The sequence below is a fragment of the Triticum dicoccoides genome, chromosome 5B (assembly GCF_002162155.2).
Source record: "Triticum dicoccoides isolate Atlit2015 ecotype Zavitan chromosome 5B, WEW_v2.0, whole genome shotgun sequence".
Classification (NCBI taxonomy): domain Eukaryota; kingdom Viridiplantae; phylum Streptophyta; class Magnoliopsida; order Poales; family Poaceae; genus Triticum; species Triticum dicoccoides.
The window spans coordinates 720,018,513-720,045,732 of NC_041389.1; the positions used below are offsets into that span (position 1 = coordinate 720,018,513).

The 27,220-nt window shown below is 51.0% G+C and overlaps 1 protein-coding gene and 1 long non-coding RNA gene across 2 annotated transcripts; both read left to right on the plus strand.

The window, feature by feature from the left end:
• The first annotated feature begins 756 nt into the window (after nucleotides 1-756).
• On the plus strand, nucleotides 757-26,636 carry LOC119310746. The gene is made up of 7 exons (XM_037586382.1): nucleotides 757-801; nucleotides 914-962; nucleotides 1,451-1,467; nucleotides 1,580-1,635; nucleotides 25,765-25,855; nucleotides 26,231-26,491; nucleotides 26,568-26,636. The coding sequence occupies exons 1-7, from the start codon at nucleotides 757-759 to the stop codon at nucleotides 26,634-26,636; spliced, it is 588 nt and encodes a 195-aa protein (XP_037442279.1).
• LOC119312973 lies at nucleotides 20,984-22,450 on the plus strand. Its single transcript, XR_005151491.1, has 3 exons — nucleotides 20,984-21,107; nucleotides 21,206-21,373; nucleotides 21,663-22,450. It is a non-coding gene; the product is annotated as an uncharacterized LOC119312973 (long non-coding RNA).
• Nucleotides 26,637-27,220: the final 584 nt, after the last annotated feature.

Here is a 27,220-nt window from a genome sequence, read left to right on the forward strand (position 1 = left end):
CATCTGTTCCTCCAGCCCCTCCCATCCTTGCGTACACAGCACACACACACTGTCTCTCTCGTCTCGTGGATGGGAATGGCCAGCGTGGATTAATTAATTTCATCATATTTCTGTCAGATTTGATTTCAACAGCGGCGGTAGTGTCTTCCTGTTCTTTGCACATATTTCTGTCAGATTTGATTTAATTTCATCCTTGCTATTCATAATCTATTAAGTAATGACCTGTACATACATATTTTATCATATCTACTAAGAATCTCATCAGTTTACAGTTCATACATCAGGTTATTTTATCTTGTTTTCTTCAGGTTTGATTTAGGGTGTTCCTTTTTCCTTTTTCAGATGTATGCCATATGTGTAGCAATCGTTCTAAAACACCCCCATTCCTTCTCTTCCTATCAATTTAATCAGGACCCACTCTGGACCATTTTCAGAAACCACTCTAAACCATTTTCTGAAAATTGATAGGAAGAGAGTGATTTTCATAACAGCGGCTGCAGCCCCCGGGGTTAATTAGAACCTAAATGTTTCCTTTAGTTTATGAAAAAGGTCTAGAGTGGTTTCTGCAGCTGCTGTTATGTTTCATTGATTCAGTCCTATAGTTGGATAGTTCCAGTGGATTTTACTAAATGGTTTTGTAGATTTAATTAGTGAAAAGGCCTCAATTGGTTTATGCAACATTGCTTGTTCTGTTGGCAGTTGGAGCATACTAGGCAAATGGGCCTTGCCGTGAGTCGTGGTGCAACAGTGACCTCGATGGGCAGGGCAATGGTCAGATACGAGTCAGCACCAAAGATGACTGTAAGCACTCAAAAAAGTTTACCACGCTAGGGCGATGTCAGGTACTTACTGTTCTTTTGTGCTTTTTGTTTTCTATTTCCTGTCAGAAGCTCATTCCATAATCAATTTGCAGGTTGTACGAGGGCAGTTAATGAATATACTTGTGACACTTATACTCTCAGGTAAATTACTAATCATTCAAATCACTAATCAGGTCAAGCACAATAATAAGCCCACCAGTCATAGAAAAGGAAAAATAACCACGAAGTGAAAATAGATTGTGAAAATTAGACGGCTCGGATGATGTAAAAGACAGAATCGGATGACCAGCGACTTTTTCAATCTGGGCGAGCTCGGAGTAGCCGAGTTGCCCAGCCAGATTAATTTTTATTGGGCATTCAGATTCTTATTTTGCGTTTCGTAGATTTTTAGCTGGGTGTATAAACATACACACGCACACTGACTTCAGATTTCAGTGACGGGGGTAAATTATTGTGCCATATATATTGTTGCCATATTTAGTAATCATGCATATACATGTACATTGGTTTTTATCAAATGTACATGTGCTCCTGTAGCATATCTTCAGGTTTGGGGATTTAAATGCCCTTTGTTTTGTGTACCAGGTGGTTAACTGAGATTTTGTTTGCTTATTCTACTGTTTTTTTAGCAATGCCGACAAACATGGTTTATGATGATATTGGTGGTCTGAAGCTTTAGATCGTCGGGGCTGCTCTCATTCGTTCAATTTGCCAGTGATCCCTTCCATTCTACTGCTGCTCATTATTATCATATGAAGGAGGTGTACTTCCATTACAATACTCCTGACGTGTTTCATGAAATGTCTATGAGCTGGTATGTTGTTCATTCTCTTTTTTTTTCTTGCAGGCTGATCTATGTTCTCTGTTTGTTGGGTCCTCCGTGTCATTATGAACAAGGTTGGGTCTCTCTTGCTCAGTTTTTGTCTACTAAAAGTGATGTGAGCTGATGTGCTTGTTTGGGCGGTCTCCCTGTGTGTGTGATATTTGTTTGCATGTCAACCCTGTGTGCTTGAAATTTACTTGCATATCATGATATCAAACGAGGATGTGTTCTTGTTTACCTCTTGAATAGACAGATCTTGGTGCATTACTGGTACCGTGCCTCTAGGTGGTCAGCGAGGGTCGCACTTGCGCTTGTCGCTGTCCAGGCGATCGAGTATGACGAGAGAGAGATCGAAGAGAGGAAGAAGACAGTGAGTTTTGCGCCGGGCGGACTCCCCAGCTTTTCCGTGCGTTCTATTCTTCTTGGTTATGCTGTTACAAGATCAACCTAGCTAACTAACCCGGCCAGCCCGCTGCGATCCGGAGATGTCGCACCATCCCACGATTTCCAGCTCGCACGCGTGCCACGCTGACCGGGAGGAGCAAAACAGAAAGAACAAGACGGGGCGATCATGTGTAGACTCGGCCCCTCCACTACTTCTACGTGCATGCTGCATGTGCACATCACATCAGCCATGCATTGCTTATTCTAAGCAAAACAAACTAGGACTAGCACACTCACGTGTGATGGAGCTTAGGCTAACAATTCTCCCTCTTAAGCTCCATCCCCCTTGCTGATCTCCCTGATGCCCAGCCTCTGCCGCATTTCAACATGTCTCACACGACCCAAAGCCTTTGTCAGTATGTCAGCAAGTTGATCGTTAGTACCAACATGATCAAGCTCCAACTGCTTCTCCTCCACACACTCCCGTATGAAGTGATACTTCACGTCTATATGCTTGCTTTTGTCATGGTGGATGGAATTCTTTGCCAGTGCAATTGCTGATTTGTTGTCCACCAGAAATTTGAACTTGATTGGCGCTTCGCCCTTCATCCCAGGAAGCAGACGGCTCAGCCAAAGACCTTGACAAGTTGCTGCCCCAGCTGCCACATATTCCGCCTTACATGAGCTCATAGTAACTACCTTTTGCTTCTGCGAGGTCCATGAGATGGGATTGCCGCCGAAGAAGAACACCTGACCAGAAGTGCTTCTTCTGTCTCCAAGGTCACCGGCGTGGTCACTGTCACTGTAACCGAGCAGTCCACCAGCTCCTCCTCGTGCGTAGCTGCAACCATAGCTGAGCGTGCCCTGAACATACCGCAGAATCTGTTTCACAGCCGTCCAGTGAGTCATCGTCGGTCCCTCCATGAACCTGCTCACCAAGCCCACTGCATAAGTGATGTCAGGCCTCGTGTGAGTTAAGTACCTCAGGCTTCCAATGACGCTGCGGTAGAGAGAGGGATCAAACGGCTTGGCTTCATCTTCCCTTTTCAGCTTGAGTCTGCATTCCATTGGAGTGTGACAACTGTTGCAGCCAGTCATGCCGGCCAGCTCAAGGATCTTCTCCGCATAACTGCGCTGGCTCAAAGTGATCGAACCCTCAGACTGGGCTACCTCAATCCCCAAGTAGTAGCTAAGGAGACCAAGATCGCTCATCTTAAAGATCTGTTGCATCTGACTCTTGAACTGAAGGATGTGATCTCTGTTGGTGCCTGTGATTATTGAATCATCGACGTACACTCCTACAAGCAGGTATGAGTGCGCGTCCTGATGGGGTTATGTACCTAGGGTAGGGTCATGGACCTGATCCAAGTAACTTACCCTAGGACATCCTTAGAAGAGGTCGCCTTCCAGTCGACCAACGAGGATTCACTCGACTGGCCTGAAGGACTCGACCACGAAGACTCACTCGACCACCAGGAGGTCAAGAGGCACTCTGCACTGCAACGGCCTGTAATCAAGTAGACTTTATGATAGTAAAGGCCTTTATGTGGGGCATTACCAGTAACGCCCCAGACATAACTCACCTTAAACCCTCTCCTACGTGGGCTGGCTGGGGTCCTGGCGCACTCTATATAAGCCACCCCCCTCCACAGGCAGAGGGGTTCGGCACCTTGTAGTTCATACACTCATAATCCACTCGACCGCCTCCGGGCTCCGAGACGTAGGGCTGTTACTTCTTCCGAGAAGGGCCTGAACTCGTACATCCTTTGTGCTTACAACCTCTCCATAGCTAGGACCTTGCCTCTCCATACCTACCCCCCACTCTACTGTCAGGCTTAGAACCACGACAGTTGGCGCCCACCGTGGGGCCGGTGTTTTAGCGATTTTGTGGAGAAGTTGCGATTCTTCCGAGTACTTTCATCATGGTGTCTGCTGGAGTTTTGGTCGAGGGTCAAGAGATCCGTCTCGGCACTCTCACCTTCATCGCCGACGACTCCGCATGGCTCCAGGAGGCTCCACTCGACATAGATGCGCTCCCCGTCCGCGGTGCGACGCATTTTCGCGCATGTGTCCGCGGCGTTCTGTTGCGGCAACCGTCGACCCAGTATCGGTCGGCTCCTCCATCGTCCACCCTCCCGGTCTCCCGCCAGCGCAAGCGCTCAGGCCGGTCGAGGCTTCAGCGATGGGTGAGTCACGCGGTGGCTCGCCAATCGGCCACTACCCAAGTTGCGGCAATCGAGCCCAACGAATCTCTCTACGGCTTGTTCGATCAGTCGACTGGCTCCGTAGAGACTGCATCCGAGTGCGGAAGCAGTGATCCAGCGGCGGAAATCTTGATGGTCGACGGGCCCCACAGCCCTCCTGGCTTCGCCCGTGGTGGTGGAGCAGGTGACGGCGGCGACCCTGCACGAGGCTACGAAGAGTACCAGCCCGAGCCACTCGACTCTCTGCAAAGAGAGGAACTTCGCCGCAGGAACGAGGATCCCCTGCGTATTCCCATCGCAGGAGAAACCCCCGAGGCTCGTGCCTTGGAGGAGGCGCGTCTGGCCAATTTGGCCGAGCGCACTCGACTGGAAAACCTTCAGCGAGCACTCGACGAGCGCGCGCGGCAACGAGTTCCCGACACCAGTCGACGTCAACTCTTCCCGCCGACTCAGGTATATCGAACCCCAATTCAGAATTTAGCAGCTGCGACCCGTATAGCAGAGTCCATCCAGCCTTCGCAGTCGGAAGCTGGCAGAGGTTTGCTGCAGATCAGGGATCTGCTCCGGACAGCAGGAGATCAGAATTCAGCCGTGTCTCAGTCGCGCAACAGAATTCACAGTCGATCCGTCACTATGAATACGGTTCAGTCGGCTCACAGCCCCAGATCGCCTCCGCGGCACGAAGGGCGCGAGAATCGGCGAGATCAATATGGCGACAGATTCGACCAAGATGATAGGCGTCGAGTGCCCTATTCCCCTCCGAGGGGTGGGTCTTACGCTCCTCGGCAGCCAGATGATAGGCGTCAGTACAGTACAGGACGTAGGGTTCCAGTTGACCCTAGAGAACCAGGCTTCGACGCGCGGTCCATTATCGTGCAAGGGTTGGTCGACCGGAACAGAGCCCATCGAGGCGCACTCGACAGAGATGTACCCACAAGCAGTCGAGTGCATGTTTCTGGTCCTGAATGTTTCAGCAGAGCTATCAGAGCCGCAGTTATTCCCCCCAATTTCAGGTTGGCAACAGGAGTCAGCAAGTTCACTGGTGAGTCTAAGCCTGAAACTTGGCTTGAAGACTACCGAGTGGCAGTTCAGATTGGTGGTGGGAACGACGAGGTGGCCATGAAACATTTGCCCCTCATGTTGGAAGGTTCTGCCAGAGCATGGTTGACTCAATTACCTCCTAGCAGCATTTACACTTGGGAAGATCTGTCCCGAGTGTTCGTCAGAATGTTTGAAGGGACTTGCAAGCGACCAGCTGGATTGACAGAGTTGCAAGTCTGCGTGCAGAAAGCTAATGAGACTCTCAGGGAGTATATTCAGAGGTGGATCACTTTGCACCACACTGTAGAGAATGTGTCCGATCATCAGGCAGTCTGCGCCTTCAAAGACGGCGTCAAGAACAGAGAACTGAGTTTGAAATTTGGTCGAACCGGTGACATGACCTTGAGTCGGATGATGGAGATTGCTACCAAGTACGCCAATGGCGAAGAAGAAGACCGACTCCGAAGCGGCAAGCACAAGCCGAGTCAGTCGGAAAAGGGAAACACCAGTCGGAAACAGAAGCGGAAGGCTGAACCGGCAGCTCCTGGAGAGGCTCTGGCCGTGACTCAAGGAAAGTTTAAGGGGAAACCAAAAGGATCCTGGAACCCCAAGAAGGTAAAGGATAAAGAAGGGAACGACGTGTTGGATATGCCATGTCACATTCACACGAAGAAAGACGAAGAGGGGAATATCATTTACCCAAAGCACACCACTCGCCAATGTCGACTCCTGATCCAGCAGTTTCAGGGAAAACAGTCTAAGGACAAGGAGAAGGAGTCGGACAAGGCCGAAGACAAAGAGGACAGTGAGGGAGGATATCCGCATATCAACTCCACTCTGATGATCTTTGCAGATGTGGAAAGCAGAAGTCGACTGAAAGTGATTAACCGAGAGGTGAACATGGTTGCCCCAGCAAAGGCAAATTATCTGAAGTGGTCTCAAACACCCATCACATTCGACCAATATGATCACCCGACTCATATTGCCACCCCTGGGAGGCAAGCTTTGGTGGTCGATCCAGTTGTCGAAGGCACTCGACTGACAAAGGTGCTGATGGATGGTGGAAGTGGGCTGAATCTGTTATATGCAGACACATTGAAAGGTATGGGCATTCCGATGTCCCGACTGAGCACTAGTAACATGAGCTTTCATGGAGTTATACCAGGGAAGAAGGCCGAGTCACTCGGCCAGATAGCTTTGGACGTAGTGTTTGGTGATTCGAAGCATTTTCGCAAAGAAAAGTTGACGTTTGAGGTCGTGGATTTTCAAAGTGCATATCATGCCATTTTGGGGAGACCAGCCTATGCACGGTTCATGGCTCGACCATGTTACGTGTACCTCAAATTGAAGATGCCCGGTCCCAAAGGTGTGATCACTGTCACCGGCGATAGGAAAAAGGAAGAGGAGTGCTTTCAGAAGGGCTCCAAGATTGCCGATTCCCAAGTGACAGCGGTCGAGTTCGAAGAATACAAGCAAAACGCAGATCCGAGTGACTTGCTGCGATCCAAGAAGCCCGCCACAGAGTCTGCATTCCAGTCGTCCGGTGAGACGAAGCCTGTTCACATTCACCCGACCGACCCCGAAGCAGCTCCAACCCGCATCTCCACAACACTCGACCCAAAATAGGAAGAAGCGCTCATCCAGTACCTCCGTGAGAACTGGGACATTTTTGCATGGAAGCCCGCTGACATGCCAGGTGTTCCCAGGGGACTGGCTGAGCATCGCCTAAGAGTCGACTCGTCTGCAAAACCAGTCAAAGAGCATCTTCGGCGGTCCGCCGTCCAGAAGAGAAAGGCCATCGGTGAAGAAGTGGCTCGACTGTTGGCGGCAGGATTTATCCGAGAGATATACCACTCCGAGTGGCTCGCTAATGTCGTCATGGTTCCTAAGAAGGACAAGTCGCTCCGAATGTGCATTGATTTCAAGCACATCAACCGGGCCTGCCCGAAAGATCACTTTCCTCTCCCTCGCATAGATCAAATTGTTGACTCGACCGCGGGATGCGAGAGGTTGTCTTTTTTAGATGCTTACTCCGGGTACCACCAGATCCGTCTGTACGGGCCCGATGAGGTAAAAACAGCTTTCATCACTCCATTCGGGTGCTTCTGCTATATCACCATGCCATTCGACCTCAAGAATGCCGGAGCCACATTCATGCGAATGATTCAGAAGTGTCTACTCACTCAAATCAGTCGGAATGTGGAAGCTTATATGGATGATATTGTTGTCAAGTCACGAAAAGGTTCCGACCTGCTCGCTGACCTCGCCGAAACATTTGCCAACCTCAGAAGGTATGATATCAAGCTCAATCCATCAAAGTGCACATTTGGAGTTCCTGGTGGCAAGTTACTCGGTTTTCTCGTTTCCGAACGGGGAATCGACGCTAACCCAGAGAAGATTGGCACTATTCTCCGAATGAAACGCCCTGTGCGAGTGCACGATGTCCAGAAGCTTACTGGATGCTTGGCCGCATTAAGTCGATTCATCTCACGACTCGGTGAAAAGGCACTTCCTCTTTACCGACTGATGAAGAAGGCTGACAAGTTCGAGTGGACTCCAGAAGCTGATGCAGCGTTTGCCGAGCTAAAAGCTCTGCTCTCCACCCAGCCGGTGCTTGCTGCTCCAATCAGCAAAGAGCCTCTGTTGCTCTACATCGCAGCCACAGGACAAGTTGTCAGTACTGTGCTAACGGTCGAGCGGGAAGAAGAAGGAAAAGCTCTCAAAGTTCAGCGCCCAGTGTATTATTTGTCTGAAGTCTTGACTCCATCCAAGCAGAGATATCCTCATTATCAGAAGCTTGTGTATGGAATATACATGACCACAAAGAAGGTTGCTCATTATTTCTCTAACCATTCCATCACAGTCGTCAGCGACGCTCCACTATCAGAGATTTTGCACAACAGAGATGCAACTGGTCGAGTGGCCAAATGGGCGATTGAACTTCTTCCCCTTGATATCAAGTTTGAGGCAAAGAAAGCCATTAAGTCCCAGGCGATAGCAGATTTCCTCGCCGAGTGGATTGAACAACAGCAGCCGACTGAAGTTCACTCGGAGCATTGGACCATGTTTTTTTTATGGCTCTAAGATGTTGAATGGTTCCGGTGCTGGGGTTGTCCTGGTTTCCCCCAGAGGAGATAAGCTCAGATATGTGCTCCAGATTCACTTTGATTCCTCCAACAATGAGGCAGAATATGAGGCCCTCCTATATGGGTTGCGCATGGCCATTTGACTCGGCGTCCGTCGCCTAATGGTCTATGGCGACTCGGATTTAGTGGTCAATCAGGTGATGAAAGAGTGGGACGTGAGAAGCCCAGCCATGACTGGATACTGCAGTGCAGTGAGGAAGCTGGAAAAGAAGTTCGAGGGGTTGGAGCTCCATCATATACCCCGACTGAAAAATCAAGCAGCTGATGATCTAGCAAAGATAGGTTCCAAGAGAGAAGCCATTCCGAGTGGTGTGTTCTTGGAGCATATACACACTCCGTCAGTCAAAGAAGATCCTTTCACCGAAGAAACTCCGCAGCCCAAGAGCGCCACAGATCCGACTGAAGTTGAAATCCCAGCGGTGGTCGACTTGATCATGGAGGTTTTGGTGGTCATTCCCGACTGGACGATTCCGTATGTCGCATATATCTTGAGGAAAGAGCTTCCGGAGGATGAGGAAGAGGCTCGACAGATCGTCCGTCGATCTAAGGCCTTTACCGTAATTAAAGGACAATTATACAGAGAAAGCACGACTGGAGTCGGTCAGAAGTGCATAACACCAGAAGAAGGTCGACTCATCCTCAATGATATTCACTCGGGGACCTGTGGTCATCATGCGTCCTCTCGGACCATCATGGCCAAAGCATACCGAGCCGGATTTTACTGGCCCAAGGCGAATGAGATGGCAAAAGAGATAGTGGATAAGTGCGAGGGATGTCAGTTCTACTCGAATATGTCGCACAAGCCTGCGTCAGCTTTGAAGACCATCCCACTCGTCTGGCCTTTTGCAGTTTGGGGGCTGGACATGGTCGGTCCTTTGAGAACAGGACGAAGCGGTTTCACGCATGTACTGGTGGCAGTCGACAAGTTCACCAAGTGGATCGAGGCTAAACCAATCAAGAGCCTTGACACTGGTACTGCTGTTAGCTTCATCAGGGAACTAATATTCAGATATGGAGTCCCGCACAGCATCATTACGGAAAATGGGTCGAACTTTGACTCAGAGGAATTCAGAGCTTTCTGCGACTCCCAGGGCACACGGGTCGACTACACTTCAGTCGCCCATCCGCAGTCGAATGGACAAGCAGAACGAGCTAATGGATTGATTCTTAAGGGATTGAAGCCTCGACTGATGCGTGATCTCAAACACGCGGCTGGAGCTTGGGTCGATGAACTTCCCTCTGTACTCTGGGGACTGCGGACCACACCTAATCGGTCGACCGGAAGAACTCCATTCTTCTTGGTCTACGGAGCCGAAGCGGTCTTACCAAGTGATCTTCTGCATAATGCTCCCCGAGTCGAAATCTACAACGAAGCAGAAGCTGAACAAGCGCGGCAGGACGCAGTCGACCTTTTAGAGGAAGAAAGGGAGATGGCTCTGATCCGGTCGACCATCTACCAACAAGATCTGCGCCATTTCCACGCCCGAAATGTGAGAGGTCGAGCCTTCCAGGAAGGAGATTTGGTTCTCCGAGTGGATCAGCACAAACCACACAAGCTTGCTCCTTCTTGGGAAGGCCCCTTCATAGTCACCAAGGTCCTCCACAATGGGGCGTACCGTCTTTACAACGTCGAGCATAATTTCGACGAGCCCCGAGCTTGGAACGCGGAGCTACTCCGCCCATTCTACACTTAAGTTTTATCATTCGGATGAGTTGCAATAAAGTACTTTTGTAGTTCATGGACCTCAAAATAATAGTGTCATAGTTCCTCCATAATATCTGTCACTTTTTATTTTTGTCCAATGAAATTTCCCTCAGTGGGTGACTTAGCTGCGAATCCGTTTCGCCTAAGTTTGTAAAAATCCTACCGAGTGGTAAGCCAGCCTTCCACTCGGAGGCTTAGCTGCAGCCTCGTGCTCGCCTAAGTTATAAAAATCCTACCGAGTGGTAAGCCAGCCTTCCACTCGGAGGCTTAGCTGCAGCCTCGTGCTCGCCTAAGTTATAAAAATCCTACCGAGTGGTAAGCCAGCCTTCCACTCGGAGGCTTAGCTGCAGTCCAAGCACTCGCCTAAGTTGTAAAAATCCTACCGAGTGGTAAGCCAGCCTTCCACTCGGAGGCTTAGCTGCAGCCTCGTGCTCGCCTAAGTTATAAAAATCCTACCGAGTGGTAGAGCAACCCTCTCACTCGGAGGCTTAGCTGCAGTCCAAGCACTCGCCTAAGTTGTGAAAATCCTACCAAGTGAAGAGCAATCCTCTCACTCGGGGGCTTAGCTGCAGCCCAGTGCTCGTCTAAGTGGACTAAAGAATAAGTCGATTGCAGCACAGGCACCTTGCTTTGAACCTGCAAAAGACATTCCGAGCCGAAGGCAATCGTATTCAAGCGCCAAATTCAAGTTTGAATCGATATCTAAAGGAACCGAAAGTGCTCAGGCGTCAAGCCTGTTAAGGTTTGTCGGTTACAATTCCACTCGGCATACCGAGGCAAATTTAAAGCGTCGAGCCAGAAGAAGTTTTTTACCCCTCCTGTGGAGGGCTGGAAGGTGCAACAAATTCATCAAGGTCAATCCCGTCGGCGATCCGAGTGGCAGCTGCAAGGAAAGTTTCCATAAAAGACCTGAAGTCGTGCTTCTTGGTATTGGCCACCCGAAGGGCCGCCAGCTTCTCTTCTCGCGCATCTTTGCAGTGGACTCGGGCCAGACACAGAGCGACATCTGCACCACACCGAGCCGAGGACTTCTTCCACTCCTGCACTCGACCAGGGATCGTGTTCAAGCGGGCCATCAGCGACTCAAGGTCATTCTGAAGTGTCTCCTCAGGCCAGAGCGTCGAGTCAATGCGAGATGTGGCGGCCTTCAGCCTTGCGAGATAGTCCACGACAGCTGCAACACGAGACTCCAGTCGGAAAACATCCATGGCAACTTCGTCGTTCACCGGAGAATTGACGGGGTCGAGGTTTGGCTCCAGTCGGCTGGTTTCTTCTTCAAAGTTTTGACAAAATTCTGCAAGGATGATCACTAAGTCAAGGGGATAGTCGAATGGAAAAAGCCACAATTGGAAATATTTGCCAAACATGGAGGTTTACCTTCAAGCATAAGAAACAGCTTCTTGGCAAGGCCACTCAGGAAGGCCTCCAGTTCAGTTTTCTTCTCAGTCAATTTGCTGACTTGGTCGGTCAGGGCAGCTTTATCAGTTTTCAGTCGACTGACCTCCTTGTTGGCAATCCCAAGAGCAGCTTTCAGATTGGTATTGTCTTGTTCGAGCTTGGTGACTGAAGCTAACTTCTCGTCAGCAAGCTTGATCTTCTCAGCTAGCTCAAGGTCTTTCTTCTGCTGGGCCTCCCTTACCTTACCTACAAGTTACAGCAAGATCAGATTTTGAAACAAGCAAGGGGAAAAGCAGTCGTCAGGGTCTCACCAAACATACCTTCGGTCTCCTCCTTTGCCTTTGTCAGCTTCTCCTGAACCAGCTTCAAGCTCAGCTCGACTTGAGTATGTTTTTGTTCCAGCTCTGAGTAGCGAGCCACAAGATCACAGGAGTTCTGCGAAGAACCAATCGACTAAATGTCAAATATAATTCACTTCCGAGTGAAAAAGGGAAAAACACACGTTTCTAAGACTACAGCCAAATACAAGCATTCGACCATAGTCTCGGAGACTACACCCAGTGGGTGCACTCAGCGTGCCCCCACTAATCCCGATGAAGACAAAGTCGACCAGTCGACCTCAAAAAAAAAGAGATGCATTCTCTAAGACTGTGATCAACTGCAAGCAGTCGACCACAGTCTCGGGGACTACACCCAGTGGGTGCACTCAGCGTGCCCCCACCGGTTTGTGAAATCCAGTCGACATAGTCGACTGAAAGAAAAATTGACGTCATAAAGCCTAAGGCCGACTGCCAGCAGTCGACCTTAGCCTTGGGGACTACACCCAGTGGGTGCACTCAGCGTGCCCCCACCGGTTTGTGAAATCCAGTCGACCAGTCGACTGACAGAAAGATTGACATCATAAAGCCTAAGGCCGACTGCCAGCAGTCGACCTTAGCCTTGGGGACTACACCCAGCGGGTGCACTCAGCGTGCCCCCGCTAACTCGGAGTTTATTCGACACACCCACTGGGTGACTACTGTAAATTCCGGAAAAGAAAAGTTTTTGGTAGCATATCCAACAGAACAAACAGTGGTCGACTGACCTGGACATTGCTTTGAAGGGCAGAACTGGCGTCATAAGCTGCCTGGCTCGCATCCCGGATGGTCTTCAGCTGCTCCATCATGAGTCCCACCTGGCGTATGGCCTCCTTCGCTGCGCCAGCTTGGTCCTCTGGGACGTGGTGCGTCGTGAAGAGGGAGGGCTGCTGAGCACTCGTCAGCGGATTTGCGAAGGACACCGTGTGTCGAGTGGTGTTCTCTTCCTCCACAGTCAGAATCTCAGGCGCCGTCACATCCTGAGGCACCTTACTGGCGGACGCTTTCCGACTCCTCCTGCGTGCCAGTGGTTCTTCATCCTCGTCGTCGTCAGGGAGATTGATAACAGTGTTGGGTGGAGCTGCGGAGAAGAATTAGGATCAGAGATCGCGAGTCAGTCGACTAAGAACGGTGTTAAGAATACAGTACCTGGGTTCGAAGTTGCTGCATCCTCCATCTCGTGGTCATCAGCCCGGGCCGAGGTCTCAGAAGTAGCAGCACTGCAACTCCCAAGGATCAGTCGACTAACTTCAGCGTCGACCAGAGATAAAGTTCACACAAAATGAGAAGACTCAAACGACACAATTACCCTGATATGGTGGGGATGGACACCTTCATCTTCGGCAGGAGCTTGGTTGGCTTTGGCAGAGCCCCCCTAGGCTGCTTCGGCGCCTTTTCAGTCGGCGCTGGAGAAGTGGTCCTAGGGCGCTTGGTCGACTGCGTCGCAACCCCCTTGCCACGTTCAGTCGAAGGGTCGTGGACGAGCTTCGACCGCCTTTCCGAGCGCGGTGGCACGACCTCCTCCTCTTCCTCCTCGTCTTCGGCGTCATCATCATCGCCGTCGTCATCATCATCGTCGTCGTCGTCCCCTGCAACGTCCGAGTCCCATTCCTCCTCGTCCTGGCTCTCGCCCCCACTCGCCTCACCCTCCTCAGTCGGAGTTTGTGCCCCATTGGGCATCGAGTACAGCTCGGTGAGGGCCTAGCAGATATCAAGACAATGATCAGTCGACCAGTCGGCAGAGTAGACAGAGATGAATGCGACAAGAATGCAGTGGAGAGCAGGGCAAGTGTACCTTATTTGGATCACTGTTGTGGTCGAGTGGAGGAATCCTTCTGGCTCCGCGTGGGTTGTCCTTGTTTCCGGTGACGGCTGCCATCCATCTTTCCAGAGTGACATCGTCGACTGCTTCTGGATGGACTCTAGTCTCGTCTTCGGTCCCACAGTACAACCACATGCAGTGGCTCCGGAACTGGAGGGGCTGGATGCGACGCCTGAGGAAGACCTCCAGGAGATCCATGCCCGTCACTCCCTCCCGAACCAACTGCACCACGCGCTCCATCAACATCTTCACATCAGCTTTCTCCTCCGGGATCAACTTCAGAGAGGAGGGCTTGTTCACTCGGTCCATGGTAAACTGTGGGAGTCCACTCGACTGTCCCGACGTCGACTGGTCCCGGCAGTAGAACCAGGTCGACTGCCAGCCTCTGACTGACTCGGGAAAGGTCATGGGCGGAAAGGTGGTCTTGTTCCTCACCTGGATGCCCAAACCCCCACACATTTGGATGACTCGGGTCTTTTCGTCGCCTGGACTCGCCTTCTTCACGGTCTGAGAGCGACACGTGAATATATGCTTGAACAAACCCCAGTGCGGTCGACAGCCCAAGAAACCCTCACACATGGACACGAACGCAGCAAGATAGGCAATGGAGTTTGGGGTAAAATGGTGGAGCTGCGCTCCGAAGAAATTCAAGAAGCCACGAAAGAAAACACTCGGCGGCAAGGAAAACCCACGATCCACATGGGTGGCCAAAAGCACACACTCACCCTCTTCTGGCTGAGGCTACCACTCCTTCCCCGGAAGCCTCGCAGCTCCGTGGGGGATCAAGCCCTCGTTGGCCATGTCGAGAATGTCATTTTCAGTGATGGTCGACTGGATCCAGTCTCCTTGGACCCAGCCTTTCGGCAGGCGGGATCTGGACGAGGACCCTCCGCGGCTGGTGGATCTCCCCTTCGCCTTCTCCGACGCCGACGCCTTCTTTGCACGCTCCAGCGCCGCCGTCTTCTCCTTGGCCATAGTCGCCGGCGAGATGCGCGAAGGGAAGTGGTGCGGGAGCGAGAGCGAGCACGCTGAGCAGGGAGGAAGGAAGCAGAGAGAGGGGGAGAATGCTAAGGCGCAGCACAGAAATCCTCGCCGGGCACATTTATAAGGTCCCTTCCGAGTGGATGACAGGTGGGCCCGGTCGATCTAATCATATCTGGAACAGTTATGCAGACGGGATACGTGGCGAAAAAGGCGGCGCGGAGATCGAGGCGTCCATGCCCCGTCCCATCCGAACGCCACGGTCCGCCCCGCTTCGCGCGCGCCCCAAAATTTCGCATCCCGCAGAATCCGCGAGCAACAAATCAGTCTGTCAGGCGCGGTGTTTCCGGCGATCCGTCGCTCGGAGATTGTCGAAGCCTGAAAGATCACTCGACGCAAAAACAGAATGGATCAAGTCGACTGAAGGCAAGTTGTTTCCTGTCGGCAAAGGGATTCTTTGGTCCAGAACAGCGCACAACCAGAGCGCAAAGGTTAATCGGAAACGACATCAACTCCTTCTTCACTCGAAGCATCAATCCATTCGGGGGCTAATGATGGGGTTATGTACCTAGGGTAGGGTCATGGACCTGATCCAAGTAACTTACCCTAGGACATCCTTAGAAGAGGTCGCCTTCCAGTCGACCAACGAGGATTCACTCGACTGGCCTGAAGGACTCGACCACGAAGACTCACTCGACCACCAGGAGGTCAAGAGGCACTCTGCACTGCAACGGCCTGTAATCAAGTAGACTTTATGATAGTAAAGGCCTTTATGTGGGGCGTTACCAGTAACGCCCCAGACTTAACTCACCTTAAACCCTCTCCTACGTGGGCTGGCTGGGGTCCTGGCGCACTCTATATAAGCCACCCCCCTCCACAGGCAGAGGGGTTCGGCACCTTGTAGTTCATACACTCATAATCCACTCGACCGCCTCCGGGCTCCGAGACGTAGGGCTGTTACTTCTTCCGAGAAGGGCCTGAACTCGTACATCCTTTGTGCTTACAACCTCTCCATAGCTAGGACCTTGCCTCTCCATACCTACCCCCCACTCTACTGTCAGGCTTAGAACCACGACACGTCCCCCTTCCGGTAGACAGCATGCTCCAGAGGGCTTCGAGTGAACCCAAGTGTGCTCACTGTCTCGTCAAGCTTTGCATAGAACGCTCTTGGGGCTTGACGCAGACCATAGAGTGCCTTATTCAGCTTCAACACTTGGTTTTCCTTCCCAGTAATGACATAGCCTGGCGGTTGTCCAACATACACCTCCTCAGAGAGATCACCATTCAGGAAGGCTGATTTCACATCCATATGGTGTACCTCCCAGCCTGTATGTGCGGCCAGAGCCAGGAAGATTTGGACTGTTTCCATCCTTGCAACGGGAGCGAAAACCTCTTCGAAGTCAATTCCCTCCCTCTGAGCATAACCCTTTGCCACTAAGCGTGCCTTGTGTTTGATCACTTTGCCATCTGGATCACGCTTCACTTTGTAAACCCACTTGAGCCCAATCACCTTTTGCCCGTGTGGAAGAGCTGTGAGCTGCCAAGTATTTCTCTCAGCAATGGAATCCATCTCCGCATCCATGGCAGCTTTCCAGGCGGCGTCAGACAAGGCGTCGGCGACGTTCGCTGGCTCCTCGGCACTGAGAAGACAGAGCAGCATGGCCTCGCGCACTGCCTCTCCCTCAGTCTCATCAAGGACACAGGAGATACGCCGATACCGATGTCTCCGGTGTCCACATCGCGACGGTTCTCGTCGTGACTCGGTGGCGTGGCCCATCGAATCTCCCGCCGTGCAAACTGTGTCTCCGTCCCGCCCTCAGGTGAGCTGAGCGCGCTCGACTCGGGTGAGGAGCCTCTCTCGCTCGTTTCTGGCGTGAGCTGCGAGGACGATGCCGCTGACCATGCTGGCGTCGGGGTCTTGGGGCTGGCTTGCGGCAAGGGGGTTGATGATGCCGTGCCACTGTCCAGCTCGTGCAGCCCGTGCGCAGTGGTGTAAACCACGCTGAAGGTTGCTGGAGCGGTCACGCTCGCGCTCGTGCTATGGGCGCTCCACGTCCACGGCCTTCCTTCCTCAAAGACCACATCCCGCGTGATCTGCACCTTCTTCATCGCGGGATTGTACACTCTGTAGACCTTGGACCCCTCCTCGTAGCCAACAAAGACCATCGGTGTCGAACGATCGCTCAACTTGTTGATCCCCGGCCCGACTCTTTTGACATGAACCGTGCACCCAAACATACGCAGATGATGCACGCTGGGTTTACGGCCGTGCCACGCCTCATATGGGGTGACACCATCCAAGCTGCGTGTGAGGGCATGGTTCAAAATGTAGACGGCTATCTTGACTGCTTCTGCCCAGAAGAACGATGGCATGCTCATGCTCTTCAACATGCACCTGGCCATCTCCACCACGGTCTGATTTCGCCGTTCTACTACCCCGTTTTGCTGAGGTGAGTAAGGGGCCGTGGTGTAGTGCTTGACTCCAATCTCCTCGCAGTAAGCCTTGAAATCACCGGAGTTGAACTCCCCCCCGCGATCTGGGCGGAAGGCGCGTAACTTGCACCGGCCATCTGCTTCTGCCAAAGCATTGACCCTTTTGAAGCGTTGAAATGCTTCATCCTTGGTCTTCAAGAGATCTACCCACATGTAGCGACTGAAGTCATCAACTATCAGCAGAAAATACCGGTTACCTGCGGGTGTAGTTGGCTCGATCAGCCCGCAAAGGTCCGTGTGCACCAGCTCTAGAGCGTGCTCTGCGCGGTATGCAGTGGCCTGAGGAGATGGCGCTCGGTGTTGCTTCCCAAGAGCACATCCATCACAGTATTCCTCCATACGATCAATGACGGGCATGCCACGCGCCATCTGCTTCGTGGACATGGTGCGGAGTGCACGAAAGTGCTCGTGTCCCATGCGTGCGTGCCACCTCCAGGTTGCATCGTCGCCTTGAGCCATCAGACAGGCGGGGGCGTTGATGATGAGACACCCTGTGTAGAGCCGGCTGCCGGACCGCCTGACGCGCGCGAGGATTTGCCGCGCCGGATCACGGATGGCCATGACGGTGCTCTCAATGGTGATGGAGCAGCCGCCCTCGTCCAGCTGTCCCACAGAGATGATGTTGCTCCGCAGGCTCGGAATGAAGAAGACGCCCGCGAGCGCTCGTTGGTTCCCACTTTGACAGCGAAAAACGACTGAGCCACGCCCTTGAATGGCAACATGCGACCCATCGCCGAACTTGACAGTGTCGTGCACACTCTCGTCGAGCATGGAGAACACAGTTCTATCCCCTGTCATGTGACTTGAAGCGCCAGTGTCAAAGTACCAGAGGCCCTCGGGCGAGGGGACAGGAATTACCTTCTCCTGATTGAGAAAAACAGCTTGTGGCGCCACAATCTCCGGCGTGGTGACAGTGCTGACCACGGCCATGAGCAGGCCCTGATCATGATCATCGCCCGCCTGGGCCAGGTGCGCCTGCTCGTTCCTTCCCTTTTGCTCTTGCTCCCGAAGCCACGTGCGGCACTCCTTCTTCCAGTGCCCTGGAATGCCACAATGGTGACACTTGCCCTTCTTCTTATTGCTGCCAGAGCCACCTGCCCCGGCGTTCCCGGGCGCGCCCTTTCCGCCGCCCTGTGCCTTAGGCTTGGCGGTCAATTTGTTCTTGCCTCCGCTGCCACTGCCGCCGGACGACGATCCACCATCGCCGCCCAGCCTCTCTCGGGCCAACCACTCCTCGTGTGTGAGCAGCAGGTGACCGGAGGATTGCGTGCCGTCGTCGAGCTCGTAGTTGTCCTCGCAGGCAGACAAGCGGCCGACGAGCTCCTTAATCGACAGCGTTTTCAGGTCGATCAAGGACTCAATAGCCATGGCCATCGGACGGTACCTGCGTGGCACCACTCGGAGGAATTTTTGTACCGCCTTGTGCTCAGTGACGGAGTCGCCGTACAACTCCAGGTCGGCGACGAGGGCGGAGAGCCGCAGCCCGAAGTCCTCGATGGATTCCCCGTCCTTGAAGCGGAGATCCTCGAACTCCCGCCGGCGCACTTGCGCCTTGGCCTCGCGTGTGCGCTCGCTGCCCATCCGCATGGTTTTGATTGTCTCCCACGCGATCTTCGCCGTGTCCTTGGCAGGCAGCACGCGCAGCATCTCCGACGGAACGCCGGTGAGGATAATGCTCAGCGCGCGCCGGTCGTCATTTTCGTCGGCGCCGTCGTTGGTCACCGCGGACCAGACGCGGGCAACCTGCAACTTGACCTGCATCACCAACGCCCACTCCTGATAATTCGTGCGCGTCAGCATCATGGAGGCCCCTAACTCCTCTCGCACGACGCGCTCCACCACCCGGTACTCGCCGCTGCCGTCGCCGGTGAGGCGAGCGAGCGGCGCCTTGGCAGAAGGCGTCCTCGGCGACGACTTGCCGCCGCCCTTGTTCTTCCCGTCCGACTCGTCACCGGACATCACCACGGCGGATCAAACACCGCCGCCTCGCCAAGGATCAAACACCCAGGGCTCTGATGCCAATTGTCGCTGTCGAGGCGATCGAGTATGACGAGAGAGAGATCGAAGAGAGGAAGAAGACAGTGAGTTTTGCGCCGGGCGGACTCCCCAGCTTTTCCGTGCGTTCTATTCTTCTTGGTTATGCTGTTACAAGATCAACCTAGCTAACTAACCCGGCCAGCCCGCTGCGATCCGGAGATGCCGCGCCATCCCACGATTTCCAGCTTGCACGCGTGCCACGCTGACCGGGAGGAGCAAAACAGAAAGAACAAGACGGGGCGATCGTGTGTAGACTCGGCCCCTCTACGTGCATGCTGCATGTGCACATCACATCAGCCATGCATTGCTTATTCTAAGCAAAACAAACTAGGACTAGCACACTCACGTTTGATGGAGCTTAGGCTAACAGCGCTATGCTTCCCTCTGGATTCTAGCATGGTGTTCGGGTGCCTAGCTTAGTTCAGTTCTGAGTCGAAAGCAACGAAATCATATGTTTCTGAATCTTGGATATACATTACAATGCAGCGGCCCATTCTTGTCGTGCCTGGACTGGCTAGATCGATTAGAGTTTGTCTAATATGCCTTCGGTGATCAGCAGCAACACACGAGATCCTGGAACCTGCATTAGTTATTGTTTGCACAATAATTACTTATTGATATCATTACCAAGCTACCCGAGCCATCATTCCCTGGACACCACTTGGTTTCCTTGCCCATTTATTCATCGGATATGTACACAATCTTTTTCTTTTTTGAAAAATCACCGGGGGGAGCTCTTCACCTGAATCTCTCCTCTCTCCCTAATAATAAAGCACGGATTGGGTCTCCGGGTTCACCGTCACAATACGCTTTCTTCACATGTCATAATACGCTTTTACGAGATAAAATTGTAATATAAACGAGGTGGTACTAATTGAATTGAATCGGTACCAAAGAAAATAAAAACGCAGCCACGCTCTGCCTCGCGGCGCTCCCCCCCGCCCAACCCACTGTTCCCTCCAGCCAGGCCCCGCGCGCCGCCGGCCGACTCCTGCCTCCCAATCCCATCTCCTCCCCACCCGGGGCTTTCTTCGCCGTTCACAGCTTCCCTCCATCGACTGGCCGCGACCTCGCTGGAGGCAGAGGATGGGAGGGTGCGGAGCTGGCATCCGCCTCACGAAGATCGAGCGGGCTGATCTGCGCGCCAGCGACCTCGCGGGAGGCAGAGGATGGGATGGCGTGCTGCACTCGAGACGAGCGGGCTCGATTAAGGGGACCGGAGGTTGGCGCCGGCGGGCTCGTGGACGGGGATGGAGAGGGCAGGTGCCAATCCGGCGTGACAAGAAAGTTGTTGCGGCGCCGGCCGACCAGCTCCGTCTCCGCGATTCCATGGACGGCGGTGGCGTCGTCGCGGGGCCGGCCTGCCGGGAGGGCGAGTGGCTGCGCGCGTAGGCCGTGGCGATGATGCCGCGGGTGGAGGCGCTCGCCGCCGACCGCGCGCGGCTGGAGGCCGTCAACGCGCTGCAGCACGAGTCTTGGCCCCTGGGAGGCCCGCGACGTTCGCCTCCAGTGGTGCCTCCTCAAGGTGACCCCTCCGCTCCATCCACTCCCTCCTCTTTATCCTAGGATTTCGATCGGCTCCTCACTGATGCTACTGACTAGCGTGTGCACGCGGAGATGTCAGGCGGATGAGAACTGGAGGATGTGGGAGGCGACGTGCATGGCCCTATGTCGCTCCGACGATGACCGGATATTCCCCGGTAAGAGGAGCATTTCCTCAGCTGCTACTCTGCTTGGTACTAGCAGCGCATATCACCTAATCTTTACATAATCAGGTTGCTACGGACTGCTACCCTTGTCTGCTGCACTGAATATAGAACACCTAATTCCCTAAAGAGTGAAAATGAGGATCTAAAGATTTTATACAAGTGTGAGCTGGAAAACGAGGAGCTTAAGGTACGTTACCGAAACATGAGTTGCGTCCCAGCTTGTGCATCCTGTCAGTTTTCTTAAATCATATTCTGTGTGCCCATGCCTGCTTCTTATACTGTTAGATAAGAGCCAACGACCGGGAGGAGGAGGACGCACGGCAGCGTCAGAATCAGCGCGTCGGATCCGGCCGAGGCTTACGTCGACACGGATGCGGAGGCTCTAGCTGCAGCCGCCGCGCTCTATGCCCCGCCCCTGCTCGCCGAGCCCTGCCTCTCTGGATCTCCAGCAATGTACGCTGCCATTGACCTGCACTTTTCAGAAATCTTATGTAACTTAAGCAATGTATAAATGAATATCCACTATTCATATGTGACAAGAAGTGCATGAACTTGGCTAATGTTTAGGGGCATAAACATGATCATGTCAAAACTGCATAGAGGCACCATGTTATTATGTTCTTACAGATAAAACGTTCAGGTTACTAATTTCTCTTTGCTGAGTGATTTTACTGTTCCTCATTAGTACGTGTTAGAGCTATGAATGCTGAACTCGCTAGATTCCTTTTTGCTATGTCCGCAGGGAGGTCGCTTCTGGCATGTTCCGCAAGTTCAAAACGAAGAAGATCTCTGTTTGCACAGCCCTTCAGGGGAACAAATGGATTTCTGCACTCCGTCAGGTCAACACCACCGAGTTAGTTCATGAATCCATCAAATTATGGTTGTTGATCAGAGAGGTGCAAATACCACAGGCCAAGATGTCGTCTCCTGGTGTTGGACAACAGATGGAATGTATATGACGTGCTCAACCTACAAGGCAATGTTCTGGGGCTCTTACTCGAGCACTTGCTCTCGAACTTTCTGGAAGGCTTTGGCTGAAAACAAAGTAAAAAATTTCTGTTGACACCCGTCGCTTGGGAGGATTCTGACCGCGGACAAGCTGATCCAGAGAGGATGGCAAGGAAGCGAGATTTGTTCGATGTGCAGTTCACAGGAGGAGTCAGTGGAGCATCTTCTTCTGAACTGTTATTTTGCTCACCAAGTTTGGAGGAGGATCGCGGCTTGGTCTTGTTTCGATTCGAGACATTATGACGTGAAGATGGCCTCCGGGAGGGCACGGTGTACTCCTGGTGGCTGGAGCGAGCCTGCCAAATCCTTACGACCAACCAGCGAAAGTTTGATGGGACTGTTGCTTACACAAAAAAAACTTTTCAAAGAAAGCTCTTCAAAAATGTTCTTCTTCAAAGAAATGCACTGATTTTCATAAAAATAGTAACTATTCTTAAAAAAGTGTTCCAGTTTTTATGAAAATGCTAACTTTTAAATAAGGAATTTTCCGCATTTTTCAGAAAAGCAAAAAGAAAATGACAGACAATCTATTCCAAGAAAAAATTACTCTTCTATAAAAACAGATGGATAACGCTAAGGCGGCTTCTTCACGTCCGAACTTCATGCTACATAAAGAACTAATCAGTTTAACCTTATTATCGATGTATATTAAAATTAGATACAAAAAATGGTGCCCGGTGCAACGCACGGGCATTTGTACTAGTATATTTCTCAAGTTTGTAACCCATCGTCAGACTGATTACAAAGAGGAATTACATGAGCACGTGTAGTCGTGATAAGAGGTAGGAACGCCAGGAAGAGGCGGCCTGTTTATGCACTGGTTTCTTCATCTGGTGTGTCCAGAGCATTAGGTCATCGACGATTCGCCTGAGAGTGATAATACTGTGATGATTTTGTTGCCTGAAGGTCATAGCGTTTCTGGAGTCCCAAATCTTCCATAGGATGATGAGGAGGACGGAGTGCCAGATGACCGCATCTACCTGGGTAGGTAGACGGCAGTCCCAGAGTCCATCAATGCAACTCGAAGGAGAGAGGCCGATCCTTTGCCAGATACGTTGCGCAAGCGGGCATGCCAGGAATATGTGGGCGCTGGTTTCACCATCATGTCCGCAGCGCGGGCATAGAGAGTCGGTGACGATATGCTTGCGCAGAAGGTTGCATTGTGAGTTGAGTCGATCTAGAAACAGGAGCCATGCAAAGATCTTCACGCGATATAGAACGCATGAAGACCAGATGGCCACGGCATGCACGTCGTCATCATCGTCGTTGGGGCTCATGATCAGCGCGTATGCTACCCTCGTGGAGAAGCGCAGGCCACCATTTAGGTAGCGCTCATCCGGTCCTGTCGTCAACCGAAAATCCTGCAGGAGAGACAACAAAGAGCACAACCCGGTAGCAGCATCAGATGTTAGGCGGTTCCGTAGGATTGTTTCCAAACCATGATTCAGGACAACAGCCACACGAGCTAGTGGGATATTGGTGTGCGAGTATAGGCAGGGGAATAAAGTAGCAAGTGGCTGGCTATGCAACCAAGTATCTAGCCAGAAGTAGGTGTTAGTGCCTGAATTTGTAAGTACAAATGAGATGGCGTGGAGTGTTGGCAGCTGTTGATTTATTGTTCTGCAAATGAAGGATTGGCTATTTTGTGGAGCAATGAGGGCATTTGGGTGCTGCAAAGCGATCCATTCTAGCCACGGTGTGTCTGGTAAGAGAGCCTTTACAGCAAATTTCATAAGTAAGCATTGGTTCTGCTTGTGGAGATTTTTTAGCCCTAGACCACCACGGTTCTTTGGTGTACACACATTTTTCCAGGCAACTAAGCATTGAGCACCAGTGCATGTTTCTTCCGCGGCCCAGAAAAAAGCTCGTCGAATAGAGTCTAGTGTTTTAAGCACACTTTTGGGGATGGTGAAGACTGACATGAAGTAGACAAGAAGGGAGTCGAGGACCACCGATAATAGGATGAGCCTATCACCTTTGGAAAGGATTTTTGCGCGCCAACCTGATAAAAGTTTGCGGCAGCGTTCGATGATCGGTAGGAAGGCATTTGTAGGCAGTCGCGTAGGTGTTAGGGGGAGACCGAGGTAGATCTGCGGAAATGTTGAGATTGGGCATTGCAAGGTGGAGGCAATGGAGTCAGCCATGGAAGAGCTGACGTGCATGGGTACGTAAGTCGTTTTTGTGAAGTTGATAGTAAGGCCTGTGGCCATGGCGAAATCGTGAAGGATGTTTTTTAACTGTTGAGCAGCGCCACTGGATGCCTCTTCATCATCATTGCTGATCTCCTACAACAAATGATCCAACAAGACTGTGACCTCGCTCATCTCAGTCACCCCCTGTTCGCGCACCTCCCGCCCACCGTTTTGCAATACGCAGATGACACCCGCATCATCGCCAAGGGCGAGATAGGGTCACCCTGCCTGAGCCCGTTTTTGCAATTTATCCAGCTTCCGGGGATCCCATTCAGCATGATAGCACTTTTCCCAGTTGCTAGGAGGTTATGAATCCATGCTGAGAATTTTGGCAGGAAGCCATGACAACATAAAATGGAGGCGAGAGAGTCCCAAGAGAGGGAGTCGAAGGCTTTGGTAAAGTCCAATTTGATGACCATGGTTGGTGCTTTTCTGGAATGGCAGGCACTTATGAGATCGGCCGCGAAGATAAAATTTTCAGCTATGCTACGCCCTGGAGTGAAACCAGTTTGGTTCCCATGGACTAGCAATGGTATTATTGGTTTTAGTCTGTTGGTAAAGGATATGTACACAATCGACAGGATTGACTTCAGATCTTACATAAGGTTTCATAAAGATAGTTCAGAACCTAAGCTATACAAAGTTTTACAAACGAAATCTACACAAACTCATGGATTTGAAACTGAAAGATATTATGTGATGCATCTCTCCAAAAATCCAGCATAATTATATAGAGGAAACATATATTCCCAGAAATTTACGGTCGCGGTCGAGAGCAACGGCGAGTGTAGAGCAAGCCTGTGGGAGAGTTTTTCTGAATGCAAGCCTTCAGCTCGCCCCGACAACCTTTCCCTGTCAGCTTCGCTCCCCTCTTCCTCCTCTTTGCTTAGAATTGTTTTATTGTCATTCATATTCTGTATTAAATTCTGACGAGGTTTCTGCTTGTTAGATTAAATTCTAGCCAAGACTAAATTGTAGCCACAAGAAGGCAGGATTCTACTTGTTTAGTCTAAAAAAGAGTTTTTGACTTATTTGATTAGATTCTAAGTCAGCTTTTGGGGGACTTTAGATACAATCTGTTAGTTGAAAAAAATATGTGTTCTTGCGCTTGAGAAATTGCTGCCAGTGTTACTGTATCATATATGAATATGTACAAGGCATCAGAAAGCAACAAGTAGCAGGAACAATTAGTTCAGTTTTAATATTATAGTGCTACTCATCCTAAATTGTGTTAACTTAATCTGCTAGACTATGGTGATGACAGAGGGGTACTGTTTTTTAAAATTGTTTCTTTGTTCCAATTATAAAGGGCCCTCTGCAAGGATATTGATTTCATCATGTGTAGAAGTTTAGTTGGACAGATATTGTTCATCAGTTTCTTAGTGCGTGCCTAGCTGTTTCCCCTTTTTACATTGCTTATTTTCTATAGGATTTCTTGAAAGATAATAGCTTGCTTCAACAATTGTAGAACGATCGTGGTTTCTTTGCATTCCTCTACTTTTATACGATTAACAATTTCATGGCTATCCTGTGTAAGAAACAGACATCATTGGCATTAGCCAATGCATTTGCGTTAAATGCCCTGTTGGTCGAGTGATGTAGTCCTATTGTGAAGATGCTTATTGTTTCATTTCTGTAATGTAGGAACATGTATATCCTTTCAAGTTCACTGATGTGGTTACCACTACAACACACGTCCCTCCAAGGACCAAGGGTGGGCATGATCTTCTACAAGGTTGTTGTCTGTGACTATTAGTACGGGATCAACTTTGCGGTGTCCCCATCGCTTCAAGTCAAGCTAATAGAGCTAAATGGTGTTCCAATTTTAGAAAGCACACTTAAGAAACATGCACACGTGTCTTTAGATCCTATGGAGCATTCCTAATAATGACCATCTATTTAACTATCTTGGATCATTACCATTACAAAATGCAGCATGGCATTCATAATGTTCAGTTATTCATAAATGTGGCATTTAATTATTCTCCTGGCATGATATTTAAGCATGTTGCATATACCAGTCTGTTGATAATTCAATTATTGATTCTGATGTACAAACATGCAAAACCATTGCCTGTTTGGATGATGCACATGAGTATGTTTTTGTTAGTTTTCGGTGATGTACGTCGTGAAGCGGGACGGGCGGACGGAGACGGTGCACTTCGACAAGATCACGGTGCGGCTCAAGAAGCTCAGCTATGGGCTCAGCCAGGATCACCGCGACCCCGTGCTCGGTCTGCGTCAGGGTATACATGGGCGTCACCACCAGCCAGCTCGACGAGCTCGCCGCCGAGACCGCCGCCCCGGTCACTGCCTCCCAGCCAGACTATGCCTCCGTACGTTCCCTCTTTCATCTGTCTCTCCCCTTCCGGTCCGTTCCGTTCCCCCTCACGGCACCCGTGTTCGTGTCCTGGTCTGACGTATGTGCGTGTATGGTTCTTCTGCAGCTCGCGGCGAGGATTGTTGTGTCCAACCTGCCGCCAAGTGGAAATAGTCTGTGTGGCGCTCGTAAATAGAGAGCATTCTAGTAGAAAGGTACAGGAAAAAATAGGGAAACTTCTGTCATTTTCTTTGGTCTCTGAAAAATAAATGGTGATATGGGCTGATACATTGCTAAATTACATGATACAAACTCACTTCTTTTTTGATTTTTGGTTTAGTTTGTTGTGCTACAATGGCTCTCCTAGGAATGTTCTTCCATGCTTTGATGTGCACAATCCAGAAAGTGCATGCTTCCAGAAACCAAATAGGATTTTGTGTGTGTTATCTTCTCTTAAATCTTGTGCTTGTCCAATAAGAATAAGGTTTGGTGGTATTGCTTTTGTCTGTCACCTGGTAGATTTCAGACTTCAAGCTAGCTGCAGTTATTTCAGGTTCTATGTGCAAATCCTTGGTGTGACATGATTGGTAACTGACCATGAATACGTTGCAATCTGATATGTCTAATTCTTGATTATGTGGTACCATGGTCTAAAAATTGGTCCTAAAGATACATGATGTTTTTGTACAAAGTTGAGACAGTTATTTTGGAACGGAGGGAGTATTAGATTATTTTGTTCCTTTTTAATTTGGTTCTAAAATATAGTTTCAGAGTGATCAT